Source organism: Calliopsis andreniformis, chromosome 8 (assembly GCF_051401765.1).
Source record: "Calliopsis andreniformis isolate RMS-2024a chromosome 8, iyCalAndr_principal, whole genome shotgun sequence".
Lineage (NCBI taxonomy): Eukaryota > Metazoa > Arthropoda > Insecta > Hymenoptera > Andrenidae > Calliopsis > Calliopsis andreniformis.
Genome location: NC_135069.1, coordinates 11905348 through 11924140, shown reverse-complemented (window position 1 = coordinate 11924140; position 18793 = coordinate 11905348). Strand labels below are relative to the sequence as shown.

Below are 18793 nucleotides of genomic sequence, written 5' to 3'. Positions count from 1 at the left end.
TGCAAAAATATAATTTTTTAATTCACTCAACAAAATGATATCAAAACATCAGAAACATGATTAGAGGTAATACCACAAAATATTGTTGAAAGAGGATACGTAACATAATATAGTAACAAAAAATAAAAACAGAATCAATTGACTATAATCCGCACCAGAATCATAGACCTTGTACTTTTCCATTTCATCATCAGTTAAACAGTCCTTTCTAACAAATTCTTGTAAAAGCTATTACACTTTGACTAAGAATGTTAATTACTATTATAATGGTTATTTGGCAATGTTTATATGGTACAATCTAACATAAAACTACAGTAATGGAGAATGTAGCTTAACAACTTCGAGAAGTACTCTGAATATATGGACTGTTCACAAATATCGGAATACTAGAACGATTTTAGAGATTGGCTAACTTGACTAGTATTCCATAGAAACATATTGTTTCTATTATGCTAAATTAAATGCATTTTCTGCAAAAAATATTAAATTATTACTTCCTCCTTCCAGCAGAATGTTGGAATAATTGAATTTCTTTGAATAATTTATGATCGAACATCATATTCTACTGATAAATTTTTATAATGACGTATTATATCTTACGAATTCTTAATAATCACCAACTTAACCTTTCTCTCTTTAGAATAGTTCAGTGGCTTCCCATTTTATCGCATAAAAATTATTGTCACTATAAAAGCCACAATGGAGCCTATAAGAATTTAGTATTAATATACATTTATAATGCATAACTGGTGTGTAATACAATGTGTTTCTTAATGATACAATTATATTCCTTGGAATAAAATAATCAACAAGAGAACCAGTCCCTAAGTAAACATACTAAATAAAAGTATTGTTTATTAAACACGATAATAGTCGTGTTCGAAATAGGAACTTTTCATGAAACACAATTCTTAACTTCGTCTTTTTGTATGTTCAATATCTTAGTCTCTTTGATACGTTTGCTGATCAGCTGGTATATCTGGTATTTTTGTATATCGTCAAACCAGCTGCCTTCAGCCCCGTGATAAAAACTAAATTTGCACTCTGTCAGTAAGTCAGTTAACGCAACATCTGTGCGAAAAGAAATAGTCAAAAAGAAGTGAATTCGACCGTGAGAGAACAGCTCGACCGTTGTACTTAAATTGCAGTGTTATTCATTCCTCGAGATCTGTAATTTACGTTTGGCGATAATCCAACTACTTGATTCGTCTTCGAATTACGCATCAAAGGCTTATGATGCCACATTGTTTCCACAGAGTGTTGCCACAACCAACAACTGCGACAGAAGTATCGGAAACACACCTAAATAAAAAAAAAATTATTTAGATACAAAAATATAGGGTTCAACAGATTTTTAATGTGCTGTTACAAATATGTGAACGAAAAGTGCTTCTTATTTGTATCACATGCTACATAATCACGCTATTTTTAAGAACATTGTCTTTAAATTTTGCAGTTATTTAACTTTACATGTAATTTCGTTAATTATAATCCGACCTAATTATAATCCGCATTTAATATCTTTTTTGTCCAGAAATTATGCCTATCAATCACACCCGGGACGGTGCGAATTTTTCGGATGACTTAATACAATAAATTAATTGGTATTACTTTCGCGAATATCCAACAGCAAGTGTAAACCTTTAAGTTTTTCCCTTTGTAATAACTAATCCATGTACAATACCTATATTTATTTTTTACGAATCCATTGTCTCCAAATCTAGTCAGGGTTAAAATGATCATCTTATTCGAGACAATTTGTATTGTTAAGTTCAGCATTTTAAAATCTGTCATTGTACAAAGTCTGATTACGAAGTTAGAATTTTTAAATAGAATGCACAATGATGCTGGTATATCTGTCCGGATTTACGATCAGTTTCTATCCCCACTAGTTTTTGAAACTCATCTTTCAAAATTTCTGTATTGTTGTTTGTCTTGACATCCAAACATACCTGTCTTTTCTTATTTTCCACAATTGAAAACTGGGAATTGTCTTTATTGCAACAAAACGCGGTGATAAAAAACCGCTGGTTTGTAACGCGCGCCTTAATCCGGCATTACTCTATTTATAAATTAGTACTTTTCGTACAGCATATACGTGGTTGTATGTTTAGAATGTAAATAAAAGGAGTGAAATATTTATTGATATAATGTTCATACCACTTCGCGACAAAAATAAGGTCCCTGTTGCACAGAACATATAGAACACATAGAATCTTCTAGATATGGGTCTACTTGCACCTATTAAAACGATTATTAGATCAATGTCATTTGAGAAAGAAATTACAGAAAGTTCTTACTTTATAGAATATAACAAACCTTTTTTGTAAATTTGGCAGTTTTTATTTCTATAAAAGCAGCAGAAACTGCCTTCATATAAGAATGCTTTGTACTAAATGTAACACGACCAGATCCTATTGGATACTTGTGTTTGTCAGTATCAATACCTAAAATAAAATCAGTTTTTAATATTATTTGTTCAGAAATATAAATTGGTGATTACATTTTTAATACAATTTTTACCTGCATAAATAACGCCATGGAACAAATCATCCATGATTTTTGCTAAACTACAAGCTGTTAACATTCCGTGAAGAGCTCCAACAAATACTGTTTTATGAGGATCAAGTTTTTGTGATGAAGATTTAACATAATTACTATCTTCAAGGACCCAAGGTATTACTTGTACCTATGTTACAATAAGCACACGAAGATAATATTACAATTACAAAAAAAGGTAGTAAATAATAAGAATGTATGTAAAAAGCAATACCTCTTTTGCCTTTGTACGTTTAGACGATATTTTGTAATACCAACTACCACCGTTAGTAAAATCATGTGTACAACACGCCAACAATGTCCTCACCTCAAAAATGAAATTCTCTTTTTATTTGATATTGGAGATAAAATAAGATGATGTGAAGTGTTTTTTACCTGTTTCTCAGATTCAAATATGATATATACATATCCTTTTGGTTGTGTAGAGGATTGATCTTTTCCCGGCCATTCTACCCGTATCTGACCAAATTGCTTGAAAGTTGCAACTAAAAGAGATTCAGTAATATCCCAAGGTACACCACCAAGAAATACTTTGGAAGAGTAACCAGATGGTTTCTGAGTTCGTTGTGGCAATATACCGCTCCAAGTACAAGTCGGATCACAAAGTGCTACAACATATATTTTACGTAATTTCATGATGATGTCTATATTATTAATGTACATTTTGTTTCATTCCTTATACAGGGCAATTCATCCAACTGTAACAAGATATATATTTTCTATTTTTAATAAAAAATATTGCGGAGAAAAGTTGAATTATTCATCATGGATTACATACTCACGATCATATTTTTTCACAAGTGCAATAATGCATGTGCATTTTACAGTTGCACAATTTTTTGAATGAAAACCTTCCCTTTTTTGTATACATCGATTTTTTTCGTCAATCTATGTAAAAAAGTATTAGGGTAACAACGTCGAAACATTATTAACTTACAAGGTTCCTTGAAAAAATATTTTTGGTAAAGGAGATGTTCAAATACTCCATTGTAGCTCTGTGTAAACTTCCTAGATTGCTTTTTCATTATTGTTTGCTGCATAACAAATACCTGATATGTATTCAGAAATTATTCACATATCAAGATTTTACGTTTTACGATTTTACAAACATTTTCAGCAACATGGTGCTCCAGTACACAATGCAAAAATAGTTACACAAATTCATTGGACGTTCATACGGTATGAGTAAACGTATTCAGTAGATGTTCTCCAACACCGTGGCCACAATGTTCGTCCAATTGGAACTTTCTATATTATTTTCTACGGAGTTATTTAAAAAATAAAGTATACTCACATACTTTACATTCTGCAGAAGACATAAAACGAGAAATAAGACCAAACTGCAAAGCAATAACTAAAGAGCAACTTAACTCGGCTATGAAAAGTATTAAAAAACGTTGCATTAAATGCTTAGAATGTAATGCAAAGGAATTCAAACACCTTTTTTAATAGACATTTTTTTAAAATATTTTGTGAATTAATAATTTTTCGACCATGTTAAACTAGTAATTTGTTACACAGAATGACGACAGGTATTGAAGTATGAAAAAAATGAAATTTCCATTTAAAAAAGTATACAACTGCAAAATACCACGATAAACTTTCTCCTCTAACACTTTCCTAACTCCAGCTAAGGAAAATACATGGCTTGTTACAGCTGCATGAATCATCTGTATACCGTTAATTAAACAGATCATACCAGCGGCACTTCGATGAAATCGTGCTACACGCTCAAGAGAAATTTGAGGATCCAAGATATTTATTGGAGGTGAATTGAGTGTCATCATATGATTTCCAGTAGAACAGCAGTTTTTCTCATGTGATAAAAGATAATTTAAAAAAGTGCCGTTTTGATTCGAGCCATACTGATGACCACGATTATGCCCATGTGAGTGATGATGGTGATGAGCTGACGATGAGTTGTGATGGGCCGAAGATAAGTACTTCTTTACTGCCATTTGTTGAAATGTCGTAGCCCTATTATTTGTGCACAAGTCGTCGGGTGACATCAGGGAACCCAAAGATTGAGGGCAGCATCCATGCGATGATGATGAATTTAATGATAAACAATTCTAAAAAGAAAAATATTTTAAAGCAAATTTAAACATATGTTTCTGAAGTCATTTGATAATATTTATCACTTGGATAATTCTGTTTGCTTACTTCCATAGTACGCACTGTCTACGCAAAGGTGTTTAAGATAAAGTAAATATCTCACTAACAGACCATGTCCCGGTACCTGAACGCTAACGCTAATTTTATTTAGTTTTAAATTCTAATCAAAATCAATACTACTAATGAAAAACAAAAAATGTTATGAAGTAGTATATTCAGTTACTGGGATGCAATTCAAGTGTCGGGATATGCATTTTCGGTTGTCCATTTACTGGGACATTTGACATCTTAATTATTATTAAGATATTGGGATATTTATCTTACCCGCAGTGTGCTTCATAGAGCTGATGATATTTAAGATACCTGTGAGATACTTGGATGGAGAAAAATTTCCCGAAAAGACGCTACACAGATAAACTACTTGAGATACTGAAAATACTCGAAAACTCCAGTATCATTCCATGATATCACACATACTTATACATAATAGACCGAGTAAAGTCCAATTCAAACTGCAATATACTTTACTGATGAAATATAATTATTATGTCCTATATGATATATAATCTTTACAATCTATAGGGTGTAACAAGTATACGTTGAAATATTCTAAGGGGTGGTAGGGAAACTCAAATGAAACACAAAATGTCCTATGGCACAATCGATCTGACTTCACTTTGAATTATCTTGAAGTTAATATACCTATATGTTAAACTAACAATCAGAGGATTCTGTAATTTTACAGATGCATTGAGGAGCAAAAATAAAACAAAAAACTCTTAATATGTTTTGTTGTATCTCTTACGATTTAACTTTTATAAAGCTTTGAAAATTCGAGATCCATTTCCTATATTTCCAATATTTCCTAAAAGTAGAAAAAATTCCAAATTTACATGTATAAGGTGTCTAAAATTGATACAAGCGAAAAGGAGGTGGTTCTATATGAAAAAATAAGTAAAAAATATACAATAAACTTTTTTTGATATCGGGCTTCATTTTCAAGAAAATTGGGTTGAATTATGGTCGGATGCAGGCGTACGAAAGTAGAATTTTGTGTGCTTGAAGGGTACACAGGGTATGAGGAAAATTCTCGGTCTGACCACTGACTGTCTCTACGGTACGCTACAAGCACTCCATTTTTCTCGTTCACACTTCAAACGTCTAAAACTGTAGTTCGGTACATTTGTACTCAGCCAAAATTCAAAGTCAATTTTCTTGAAAACGAAGCGTGATATCAAAAATTCTTATTTTAAATTTTCATCGTATTTTTTCGTGCAGAATCACCCGCTTTCCACTTGTATCATCAGTTTTAGGATACCCTGCATGTATACCGTATAAAGTTTAATATACAAGGTGATCAGTTTAACTGGAAATTCTCCATTGGGCATTGGTAGAACTTACAATGTTCACAGCATTTAGAATAAATAATTTCAACCAAGAATCTCAGCTACCTGGGTAAGATCAGCAGCTCTATTTAGTGCATTTACGGCTGCATGTACCGTTCAGAGCTGGTAAATTTGCACCCGCGGCAGCGCAGGGGCAAGAGAGATCCCTCGCTCGCATCCATTAACTTCGCTTTTGATGACTAGTTGTGACCACTTCGGCCCAAAAACGCTTCGACCAAAGTACGTGTGAAATCAGGCGAGGTCTATCCACTCTAACCAATTAGACCTCTATATTTTCCAGACGCAAGTTTATCAGCTCTGTACAATACAATGCTCACGCGAGGAGAAGGCTAGTGGGACAGCACAGGGGTCAGGAGGGGTCCGTCTAACCCCATCACGAACCACCATCTGTCTTGCTCTCGACATGATCCGTTTAAATTCATTGTCGATGTTTGTCATTTCTTTCAGCCAATACGGATAATATGCATGATGGCAAGTCGATGTGCAGAATTTCTAAAACGGAGTGGGGTTCTGTATGCCAATTGGACCCGCATTCTTTTGCTCCCCATACACTACCGTCCGCAAGTATTTGGACACTTTCATATTATGGAAAATGCATAAAGTATAGTTGATGGTGGAATTTAGCAATTCTAGTTAAACAACAGGGTATCGGTTTTTCACACTTCTAATAATCGCCGTTGCGATGACAAAGCGGGAATCCAGGTACGAACCAATGTAGTTTTTTCTGATTCCTTCCAATTTGAAGCCCCAGCAGGTACTAAAGGGGCGTTATCATCAATACAGCATTGTCAATTAATTATGTAATACCTAATTATGTAAAAATTGCTAAAACTCACTATTTAACATCTACTTCACTGAAATATCAATTTTTTTTGCGTTACTTTCTTTACTATTTGCAACATTTGACTAGTTATTAATGTTATACTGATAATAATAAATTGTTGAATAATGAATCTTATAGAATTAAAATTTGTTTACCCTTTTTGCTACCTGTGGTGCCTCGAATTGGCAAGAATCAGGAAAAAATACGTTGATTCGTACCAGGGTCCACAATTGGCCATCGCAACGCCAATTATTAAAAGTGTGAAGATGCCCTGCTGTTTTATTGAAATTGCTATATTCCGCCGTCGACTATACTACAACTAAAATATTCTAATATAATTTTGGTTACAGATCTTATCTTAGGCAATTATTGTACAGGTATAGCCCTCCTACAACACGGCATCTTATAACACGGTTTCGCTATAACACGATTCATAAATTGCGGGAACCCTCCTACAACACGGCATCCTATAACACGGTTTCGCTCTAACACGATAAGAAAATTGCAAAAACCTTTGTACAACACTGTACTTCTACAGCCGCGGCGAGGTTTGCCGTCTTAAAGACACAGTGTTGCGGAAAGTATTTCTTTTCATCTCCGTGGCCTGAAAACAAAAGTGTCTCACACTGCTGGTCGGCAGTCTGCGTCGAGCCACGGTGTGTTAAAGAATAACTTTTTCGTCTTTAAGACATTAAGTTTCAGTCCCAAGCCATGTCCGATAAAGATAAAAAAACAACGTTTAAGAGGACATTTATTTCTTTAGAAGTAAAGATACAAATATTGGATCGTCTTTTGAAAGGAGAAAAAGCATCTCACATTGGAAAAAGTCTTAATCTGAATGAAGCAACAGTCCGGACTATTAAGAAAAGTGAAAAAGAAATAAGAAGTGCAGTTGCTGCAGGATCTTTGACATCCGCAAAACGTGCAGCTTGCCCCCGGGCGCCAATAATTGAGAAGATGGAAAAGGCACTCGGCATTTGGATTGATGACAGCTGTCAAAAAAGAATTCCATTGGATGGTAATATCATTAAACAAAAAGCACTCAAAATCTACAAAGACCTTAAAGAACATTTAAGGTGTCTAAAGATCGTCTAACGCTCCTTTTGTGCAGTAATGCGTCGGGGGACTTTATGACAAAACCCTTGCTAGTTTATAGATCTTTAAATCCTCGTGCACTTAAAGGCGTAAATAAAAACACCTTACCGGTATATTGGAAAGCAAATCCAAGAGCTTGGGTAACTGGAAATTTATTTAAAGATTGGTTTTTAAATTGTTTTGTGCCAAACGTTGAACGTTATTTAAAGCAGAAAAATTTGAGCTTCAAGGCGCTATTACTATTAGATAATGCTCCATGTCACCCACAAGATTTGAATCATCCCAACGTCAAAATACTGTTCCTACCACCTAACGCTACTTCGTTGCTCCAGCCATTGGATCAAGGTATTATTTATACCTTTAAAACTTATTACATAAGAAGAGCATTACAGTAGATTTTAGACGTAACCGATTCAAAATCAATTAATGTAATGGAAGCTTGGAAGAAATTTTCAATCAAGCACTGTATCGACATCATATCTTTGTCGCTGAAAGAACTGAAAACATCAACGTTAAATGCGTGTTGGAAGAAGATATGGCCCTCTTCAGTTGAAATAGAAAACGTGCGTGAATCGTCAGAAAATGAAATTGATGGCATATTAGAACTTGCTAAATCAATCGGAGGCGAAGGTTTTGAGGATATGGCTATTAAGGACGTTCAAGATTTATTAATGGAAGAAGAAGTTGACGAAGCGGATTTGATGGAAATGGCATCCGAAGCTGTAAATCAAATCGATTCTGAGGATACTAGCATTGATGAAGATTGTGCAGTTAATAATTTAACATTAAAAAAATTACAAGAAGGCCTAAGCTTAGCTGAAAATCTCGAATCATTTTTCTTGAATGCAGACTCTTCCGCTGAAAGAAGCCAAAAATTTAAAAGGGAGCTGCAAAACTGTCTAGCTCCATACCGAGAAATTTACAATGACCTGGTAAGAACCAGCAAGCAAAGAAAAATTACAGATTTTGTTAAGAAGGAAGAAGATGCAAGAACTTTAAATGCAGAAAAAAGTTCTGAAAGTGAAGGCGATATCATTCCACCGAAAAAACGTTCTCGGATGATTATACTGAGTAGTGACGACGAAGAAATTTATTAAATTAAAGTTGCGTTAAATTAAAATAATATTTTTTGTTTTTTCTTTTTCTTGTTTTGTGTTGTACATACGTTTATATTTTTAATAAAAATTAAGTTGTTTATGTAGAATTAAAAAAAATATTTGTTTTTAATAAGTTTTCGGAACGTAACCCCCCTTTTTGTACTGGCTCTGGGTCTCATACAACACGGTTTCACACAACACGGCATTTTCTAGGAACCTATCTACCGTGTTATAGGAGGGTTATCTGTATAAGGTTTACAAATACTGCTGAGAATAATATTTGATGTCAATTAGTACAAATAAAATACTGTATTTCATGCATTTCCAATAACGTCAAAGTGTTCAAATATTTATATGCTGTGATGTACGTGTGTGTGCAAAATATTCGATTTTATTGTCGCATTTCATTGCTTTGCAGATTACTGAGTATGAATGACACGAAACTAAAATGTATAAATCACCGCGAGGTGCATGTGACATTCTGAAAATTAAATGCGTATACATAATGCAGTCGCGCGCGCAGGCACTAGCGGAAAACAAACACTCACACTTATTAGAAAAATAGTCTAGTCTAGAATGTAGAGCAGTGGTGTCAAACACCACTTATTTACTCCTGTAATTTCACTATAAATATAAAAAAAGAACTCAATCTCACCCATTAGGTAGATTAGTATTATTACATAATTTAATAATTACAATTTAAGCTGCTATCACACCAGCGGTTTTTTGACGGGCGATGTTATATCTTTCTTTGTTTTTCCTGATTCTATTTAAAAAAAAAAAAGAGAGAAAGAGAGAGAACTTGATCAAACCATTTACATATTCTCTTTCAAAAAAACTAACCACATCAAATTAAACCTCCCGAGAAACTATTCAACTTCTATTTGAAACATTTTTCACTAAACTTATTGCAAAGCAACGAAAGTGAACAGCAAAAGTGAGTTCAATCACGTGTTCCACTCTGTGTACAGGATGTTAAAAAACCACTCATTGTTATATTGTTAATATTTATATGATCGATAGTACACAATAGTACATATTAACCATACTGATTGTACGTAAAAAGTCTTAGTAAACATAGGTTGAAAGCTCATCCGTTTCTGAGATATAAACATTTTTGTATGTAGTATTATGATTGAATTACTGGTGTCGCATTCGTTGTTCTCATTCAATTTCCATACATATTTACTTTAAAGGAGAAGCTTTCATCGGTAATTGGTGGAAATAGTAGGACATGTGGAATACCTTTTGTAAGGATCAATAAGTTAATCATGTTTCAATCAATCAATTAAAAATGTTTATGTCTCAAACCCTGTTGAGTTTTCGGCCTATGTTTATTAAAGTTTTTTTACTCACAATCAGTATGATGTATACTATGGTGAATGGATTTTTGAACTCCTTATATTTCAAAAAATAACTATTGTCAACGTGTGGCTTGTGATATAGTTACATAATAAATTCTTATATCTTCCGATAATAACACTGTTCAACACGGGTTTGATTTTGTAAGCGTGAATAAACATTTCTTATAGATTTCGACGTGCTGATTACGAATCTGCAAACCGTTTTGTTCCAGAACGTACAGTTTTTGAAAAAATCAATTTTGAAAAAAATGACAAATTTTCAACTTTGGGATTTTTCTGAGCTTTTGCCGTAGTAGTTATTTAGTTGCTCTTTGTACGAAATGATTCTGTGGACTCTCCCGAATAAAATAATATAAATAGTTATTAGATTATAAACATCGAAATAGGTTTAAATAACAATTAAAGTGAAAAGGACACCCAAAACGCACCCATTTTTGCTGATATTTTTCACTTTATTTCAAAAAGTAAGGGTCTAGGAGAAAATTTGACTATACCACGCGATAGAGCAAACCTTTCCACTAAGGAAAGCATCAAACGAATGTTCAAAATTATTTTTGTTTTCAATATAGAAATAAAATAGTTTGGCGAAACGCGCGGCGGCGACAGTGGTACTCAATGACGGCGGCGCGCGCCGGTGGACGCCTCGCCTATCGCCTGCCGTTCCGCGGACCCTATACGCATTGACGTCATTGAGTACCACTGCCGCCGCCGCGCATTTCGCCAAACTATTTTATTTCTATATTGAAAACAAAAATAATTTTGAACATTCGCTTGATGCTTTCCTTAGTAGAAAGGTTTGCTCTATCGCGTGTTATAGTCAAATTTTCTCCTAGACCTTAACTTTGTGAAATAAAGTGAAAAATATCAGCAAAAATGGGTGCGTTTTGGGTGTCCTTTTCACTTTAATTGTTATTTAAACCTATTTCGATGTTTATAATCTAATAACTATTTATATTATTTTATTCGGGAGAGTTCACAGAATCATTTCGTGCAAAGAGCAACTAAATAACTACTACGGCAAAAGCACAGAAAAATCCCAAAGTTGAAAATTTGTCATTTTTTTCAAAATTGATTTTTTCAAAAACTGTACGTTCTGGAACAAAACGGTTTGCAGATTCGTAATCAGCACGTCAAAATCTATAAGAAATGTTTATTCACGTTTACAAAATCGAAAAAAAGTCAAAATTTGTTGAACAGTGTAATCAGTTTCTTAGATAATTACCGTTATTAACAATTAACGTTCGGATAATTTATGCTGTATTGCATTTGTATCACAGCAAAAATTGTATTTGGAAGAAATAGAGAGATTTGTAGAAAATGGAGAAAAGTAAAAATAAGATAAAATTACCATAATATCGGACAAAGAACCATCCATGCTACTCATACCGCTAGTCTCCGAGTCTGCAGGCGAGTTTGATCTGGAACCGCTACATCCCATGACATGGGGATACTCAAATGTAGGACTACTGCAATCGCTAATATTAAAAAATTAACTTTATATTAGTTTTTACTTTTTATAATGATAAGGTCTAATGAGACTGCGGTTGTTTATACATTTTTTAGTTTGCGAAATAGTACATACAGAATACACATAATTTATGAAAGTGTACTGTATTTAATTAATTTCATAATTAGTAATTATGAAAGTGGTCTAAATTAAAATTCTACAAAAATTGAAATTTTCACTTATTTCGTATTACCTATGTCGATTCATTTATTATACTGTGTAAGAAATTTTGCAAAATAGTAGAAAAATGAATTGATAATAAAATTAATCGTTATAATTCATATTAAACGAAATTCACGTCGTATATTGTTATTTCTTTCCATAGTAATCTAGTTCATTTGTTTCTTGTTAAATATATCACCTACAAAGAAATCTGGATGACAATGCAACATTCCATATTTTAGACTTTTGCCTGAGAAAGGAAGACCAAAAGTAGAGGAAAAGGCGTACAGTATGCAATCTGCTGATAATATGGAATACTCCAATAGAATAAGCATTACACAGTCACTTGTATCATAACAACGGAATATGTTTGTATACAAAAAAAAATGATATGAAAATAAAAGCGAATGCATTTCAATCGTATTTACTTTTGTACAAGATATAAAAATATCAATAGTCACGACTAAAGGGGGTGAATCTATCCCTCTGAATCGGTAGACATTTGTAAAAAAAAAACCCATTCGCAAACCATTTAGTCAGGAAAAATTATTACAGATTTGACATCAGTTTGATTGTGTAGAGTCACACATAAGAGCATAGGCCCACTATATTCTGCTACGTGCAATGTGTCAGATACTCCTAGAATTCGTTTCTTATTTCCTTCAGAAATGTAGGCATCTGGCCAACGTCAAGTCCCAAGAGTTTTTTTCAACCACTTCATACCATCATAAAACGGCCTCCCTGCCAAGGACCCAAAAACTTTCTCTTTACCCTCTTTTCCCCACTAAGCTTTTCCTTGTCCTTGCACCCTCTTATTTGGGCAGAAAGAATTAGACCTCTGAACTGAACGCATCGTTTTGTAATAAAGAGTATTGAATTATATATCTCGACAATTAGTGTTTAATTTGCCATCCTCCGGGTATACGACAAATGTCTACCCTGAACATGAGGCCCATCAGAGTGCAGTGTGTACCTCAAAATACAGGAGGCTTAGCAAGGTGCATTGGCCTAATACGCCTAACTCGAGTAGCTTTTTTTTCTTTCCAATGTCTCCAATATCATATGACAAAATTAACAATCGTGAACTACAATATTAGATGTAATGATAACATATTTCCTTACCTATCCGATGTTTAAACCTCCTATCTTCTGTTATTTTATCCTATTATTTGGAACACATTCCATTCAGCACAAAAGTTTCAAATTTACTAATAATGAAAATCCTCTAAATAACACGATAGTCAAACATTAACGATCGAGCACTGACACTCTAATAACAGATAGTACTGCACCACTGTTAACAGTAGTTTAAATAATAATAACTGTCATATTGTGCTACATATATACTGCACATACACATAATACTAATAAAGTAAACTTAAACTAATTTAATAGACAAAATATTAAAAACTTTAAATAGGACAGCAAGGAAATCAACTATTGCGTGTCTTTCCAAAGACATTCTTAAAAAAAGGGGAGGACAATAGAGAAAACAACCCTGACTTTAACTGCACATCTGCGTTTACAAAGATTCAGATATTGCGATAGGTCTTATAAAATTGAAGTCAGATAAGAATCGTTTTAACACTGAAATCGAAAGCCTGTCTAAGCGACCGTTGATTTTTTTCATACCTTATTTGAAGTTTTTATTTTTTAGTCTACTACAGTGAAGCAGTGGTATTTATTATCAGTGTTTCAGTGCTTGGTCATTAATGTTTATTTTGATCACTTTTGCACTGAATGGAACGTGTTCTAAAAAATAGGATAAAACAACAGAAGATAAAAGGTTTAAACATCAAATATGTAAGTAAATATATTATAATTAGATACAGAGTGGAAATTATAAAACGTTACAGACAAATATCTGTACAAATTATTATACGTAAAAATGTTTCAGATGAAAGTTGTTTAGCACCGAGGGAAATATCACGTAGTGGGACTTATTTTTCCCGGTGGACGCGTAAAGGTGAGGTGAAGCTCACTAGTTTTTTTTAATTTTTTGCTAGTATTGTATCTTATTTTAAGACGAATTTGAAAACTATCTATAGAAGGTCATTCAAGGTTAAACTTGCAGGGAAGTGCCGAAAAGATGATTGAAATAAATGTATTGATAATTTAACGTAACTGCGTTTTATTTGTACTTTAGTAAGTGTTCAAAATGATTACCTTATACTTCAATGTACTTAACAATGCTTTGTTCAATTTATTTTTGAAAAATAATTTGGTTTTTACTTTACAAATTTATTGTGTATTCATTTCATTCACACGTTTCGTGCCTTCGAACTTTCAAACTGAAACAATAACATGTGTTCAATATCAGCAATACTAAGGACAAGATCAATGTCATTATCAATGAAATGAACACAAACGCATTTATGTATTATTGTACAAATAAAACGCAATTACGTTAAATTATCAATACATTTATTTTAATCACCTTTTCGGAATTTCCCTGCAAGTTTGACCTTGAACGACCTTCTATAGACAGTTTTCAAATTCGTCTCAAAATAAGCTACAATACTAGCAAAAAATAAAAGTATGCTTCCATTTGGAAGAATGGTCGGTGACCTTCACCTCACCTTTGCGCGTCCACCGGAAAAAATAAAAATCCCACCACATGATATATATCCATGTATTTTCCTCGGTGCTGAACAACTTTTATTTGAAACATTTTTGCGTATAACCAATATTTTTGGAAATATTTATCTGTAACGCTTTATAATTTCTACCCTGTATAATATCGTAGTTCACGATTATTCATTTTGCAATACCATATTGCAAGTATCAAAAAAAAAGAAAAGTTATTCGACTTAGACTTACTAAGTCAACGCACCCTGCTAGGTTTTCGGTGTTGGGGTACGCATACCACAATGATGGGCATCATGTTCAGGTTAGTCGTTGCCACGTAGCAGAATAGTGGTAGACTCATGCTCCTATGTGTGACTCTACCCAATCAAACCGATGCTAAATCTGTAATAATTTTTCCTGACTAAACGGTTCGTTTGTGGCATATAGTTTCTATCATACATTTTTTCTGCTAAACAATCTGAATACGATTACGTAATTAAAAAATAAGATTAATTTTCAATGTTATAAACAATTTTTTTACTGACTGTTTATTTTTTTACAAATGTCTATCAATCCAAAGGTGTAGATTCACCCCTTTTAGCCGTGACTATTAATATTTTTACACCCTATATAATAATTAAAGTAATTTCGTGAAATCGGAAAATTTTTTCCTAATTCTTTCTACACCAGTAGTCTCTTTTTCTTGAACTGTTGGCGGTTGTTGCGACGTGTTTAAGGTAATTTGAAACTATATTTACTTATTGTAAGAGGTTTCATGAAATTTTTGACTGTTTATGAATATGTGCAAAAGTTTAAAACCTTACCTTGCTGCTAATATAGAACTCTAAATGTGGAATCCCGTTCTATTAACTTAGACGTTATTAATTGAACTAACGATTTTTTTTAATTTCTTGGATATATTTAAATATATTTCAATGCATTCTATTACCTTCAATAGAAGATCATAGGATGCAAATAATATGATTACAGTCCTTGTAGTAATAAAAGCAAAGCAAATGGGGCAAAATAAAGTAATCAAACTGTTTTTTGTACTCAAAACCATATTGCAAAGATTTGTCAAGAATAACATATCAATATATGTATGTCTTCTACTAAAGAAAACAAGGGTTTCATATCACTCGTACAAATTTCTTGAGCGGAAATATATGAGAATTAAATTATAGCCAAATTTAAATCATTTAATGTATTCATTTGTGAAAAATCGTCAAATAACAAACTGCAATTCCATATTACCACCTTTTCTTCTATATGAAAACATAACATTATTTCCACTATATTTCAATATTTGGCCAGTTGTAAAGGAGAAGTATGCAGATACGATGGACTTGTTGCTATAAATCCCGTCAATTTATTAAGAATACTTTAAAATCTTTAAAACAACGGAAATTGAATCTTAATATTAGATAACACTTTCAAAATAAGTGAACGCATGTATAAATCATTCTTTAGATAAATATATCATTAATATTGAAAATGATCTAATTGTAAGTCATTTGAAGTTCTGAAAAACATACTTCTACATGAGATTTTCGTAGAATATTGCAATGATAGATTTCATACTATGACAACAAATATTTTATGGAAAATTACATGGTAGTATAATAAGAAAATATTTTTTAGTACAGATGCAAAAATTTAAATATCTCGACACACAAAAAATATGAATTAGACCACTTTCGTAATGTAGAAAATGTGAATTTGTATAAATATCCGCCGTCTACTTATGAGTATTAATTATATTATTTAGATTAAAATAAGTACCTATAAGGTGGAGAACCGCGAATAGGCCTTCCATAATAAGGGGAATGAAGAGGCGATGTTGGTGAACCCACATGTTGCATAGATCCTCGATTTGTTGGCGATGACACTGTTGAAGTACTGCTATTTGTAGATGAATAAGTATGCGGATTCGAGTAGAGACTACCGGGTGTGCTAGGACTGCCAGCCGTGGTGACGGAACATGGTGAACTTGGAATGTCCAACATCGATGAATTTGAACAAATGCCATTTCTATCATCGTATTGCTGTGTCTATAATACATAAATATATTTCATTAATTGCGAATTTCAACTAAATAACGTGACTTTTGAAGAAAAATGTTAATAAATCGACAATAATTCTTTTCTTAAGAATTTGCAGTTTATTTTAATGTGTAAAAACATGAAGCCCCTTAAAAGGGGAGGCTTAGGGCTATATTTTCTTCTAATTGCCCTCCTCCCTTTAATCCCGACCTGGTTTGTAACCCCCTGTGCACTGTAAGTATTCTAAATTTTCATTAAAATTAGCGTCCTGACTGCATCTCTGGAGTGTAGTGTTAAGAAAAAACACAATTGATGACAAAAATGTTGATCATCGCATAGTGTATCAATATAAAGTTTATATGAAGATAGTTGCCTTCTGAGAAACCGAAAAAGAACCGAACATTAAATAATACAAATACTTACAATTATTTGCAAGAAAATTTATGTGCAATAGAATAATGAAACATCTGTGATTTTCGAATAAACGAAGTACGTTGTTATTGGCTACTATAATAAAACATTGCTTAGAAGTTATTGCTAGTTTGTCGCTACAGTTTCCTCGTTGGTTTCCTCGCAAGTTCACATTTTACATATTTGGTGCAAGGTGATCTGCAGTTCTTTGAACAAGTATCAATATGAAATGTGATTTCCTATGTTCATTTATCTTGTTACATAAAATTCTAGTTCTACGTTTACATTCAGTGACATGTTTGTAGATTAGCCAAAAATATTAGACACTTTCTTTTTTAATCTGTTGGTATCCATGTTAGAGAGGTGAAAACGACCCACAAAGTTGAGGGGTGGAAAACATATTTGGCTTAATATTTCGAAAATTATTGCGTCTAGCAAAATGGAGAAAATGAAGCGATTGCATACTTTTCAACGACGAATCCACGTATATAAACAGTTTTTGAAAATATCAATTTGTTAAAAACAACAAAAATGTTATGTTTTAATATAGTTTTTAAACAAATTGATATTTTCAAACACTGTTCATATCGGGCCTCCTTAAACGCTATTTCTAGAAACTATTACATTCTAAATGACCCACCCTCATCTATATCTACGATAGTTTTGGAATTATCAGCTTATCACAAATTGATGAACTCCATAAAATAGAAAACAAGTGGCGATGCGATAAAAAAATGTATTTTAAAATTAATTTTGAAGTAAATAACCAAAGTATAGTTTAGATATACATATTTATTAAATGCTCGAATTCTTTTTGTGAATATGGGGGGGGGGGGGGGTTCTCGCTTTCTTTTCGTCTTTCACTCGCTATCCTTCTTTACGCCTACAAAGGCTGAATGAAGCTCAAGTTTCGTGTTCTTAGAAGCTATCTGCTCGTGGCCGGTTCGAAGCTGCGAGCATTCGGCGAATAAATACTGTAATCTATAATAGTAAATTCTTTGAAAGATGATAAGTTTTGTTCCTAAGATCTTGAGTTTCTGACTGAGAATTTAAAAGTCAAAATGACTTCGGTAATATGTTAAATTTTTACAAAAAGTCGAGTTAATCAGTTTGGTTTCTGAAAGGCTCGAACAGAGGATGAATTAAAACTGAAAAATTGAAGGTAAATATGTTCCGTCTAATTACTACACTAGATTCTAGTAAAGTTAAAAGAGAAGCAAGATACACAGCCTTAATTAATTAAGCCTTATTCAAATTAGTCAAGTTCTTGAATGTAAGTAATTTGGGGTAATATGAGCAATGTCAACGTATTATATTACTTAACTTGAAATATCTTTTCAAGTTTCAAGTGAAGTTGACGTCTTTTCAACTTTTCCTTGCATTGAAATACACATTGATTAATGCGTACTGTACCATACAGGGTAAATTTCAAACAAATCGACAAACATGTGTATACCAAGGAAACTGTCAGAAATGTATATCTTGTTTAGAAAATACATTATCAAATAACTAGCATACACCACTTCGTCCGACGCTATTTTTATTATTTTTACATGACAGCTTAAATTCAAGTAACTTGATTAATCTGAACGGGGCTTTAGGACGAGAAAAATATATACAAGCTGTAAATGATGTACGTACGTG

At 32.8% G+C, this 18793-nt stretch overlaps 1 protein-coding gene across 1 annotated transcript in view; it reads right to left on the bottom strand.

The window, feature by feature from the left end:
• The window catches only part of Orb (polyadenylation element binding protein orb), a 51258-nt gene continuing 32465 nt past the window's right edge, over nt 1-18793 (bottom strand). Inside the window, exons 3-11 of the mRNA XM_076382831.1 lie at nt 16479-16747; nt 11808-11934; nt 4259-4631; nt 2935-3167; nt 2774-2866; nt 2524-2689; nt 2320-2447; nt 2161-2241; nt 1-1302 (exon numbers count right to left, since the gene is read on the bottom strand). Of these exons, the coding sequence (XP_076238946.1) occupies nt 1138-1302; nt 2161-2241; nt 2320-2447; nt 2524-2689; nt 2774-2866; nt 2935-3167; nt 4259-4631; nt 11808-11934; nt 16479-16747 (1635 nt within the window). The 3' untranslated portion in view covers nt 1-1137. The remainder of the gene's footprint in view (nt 1303-2160; nt 2242-2319; nt 2448-2523; nt 2690-2773; nt 2867-2934; nt 3168-4258; nt 4632-11807; nt 11935-16478; nt 16748-18793) is intronic.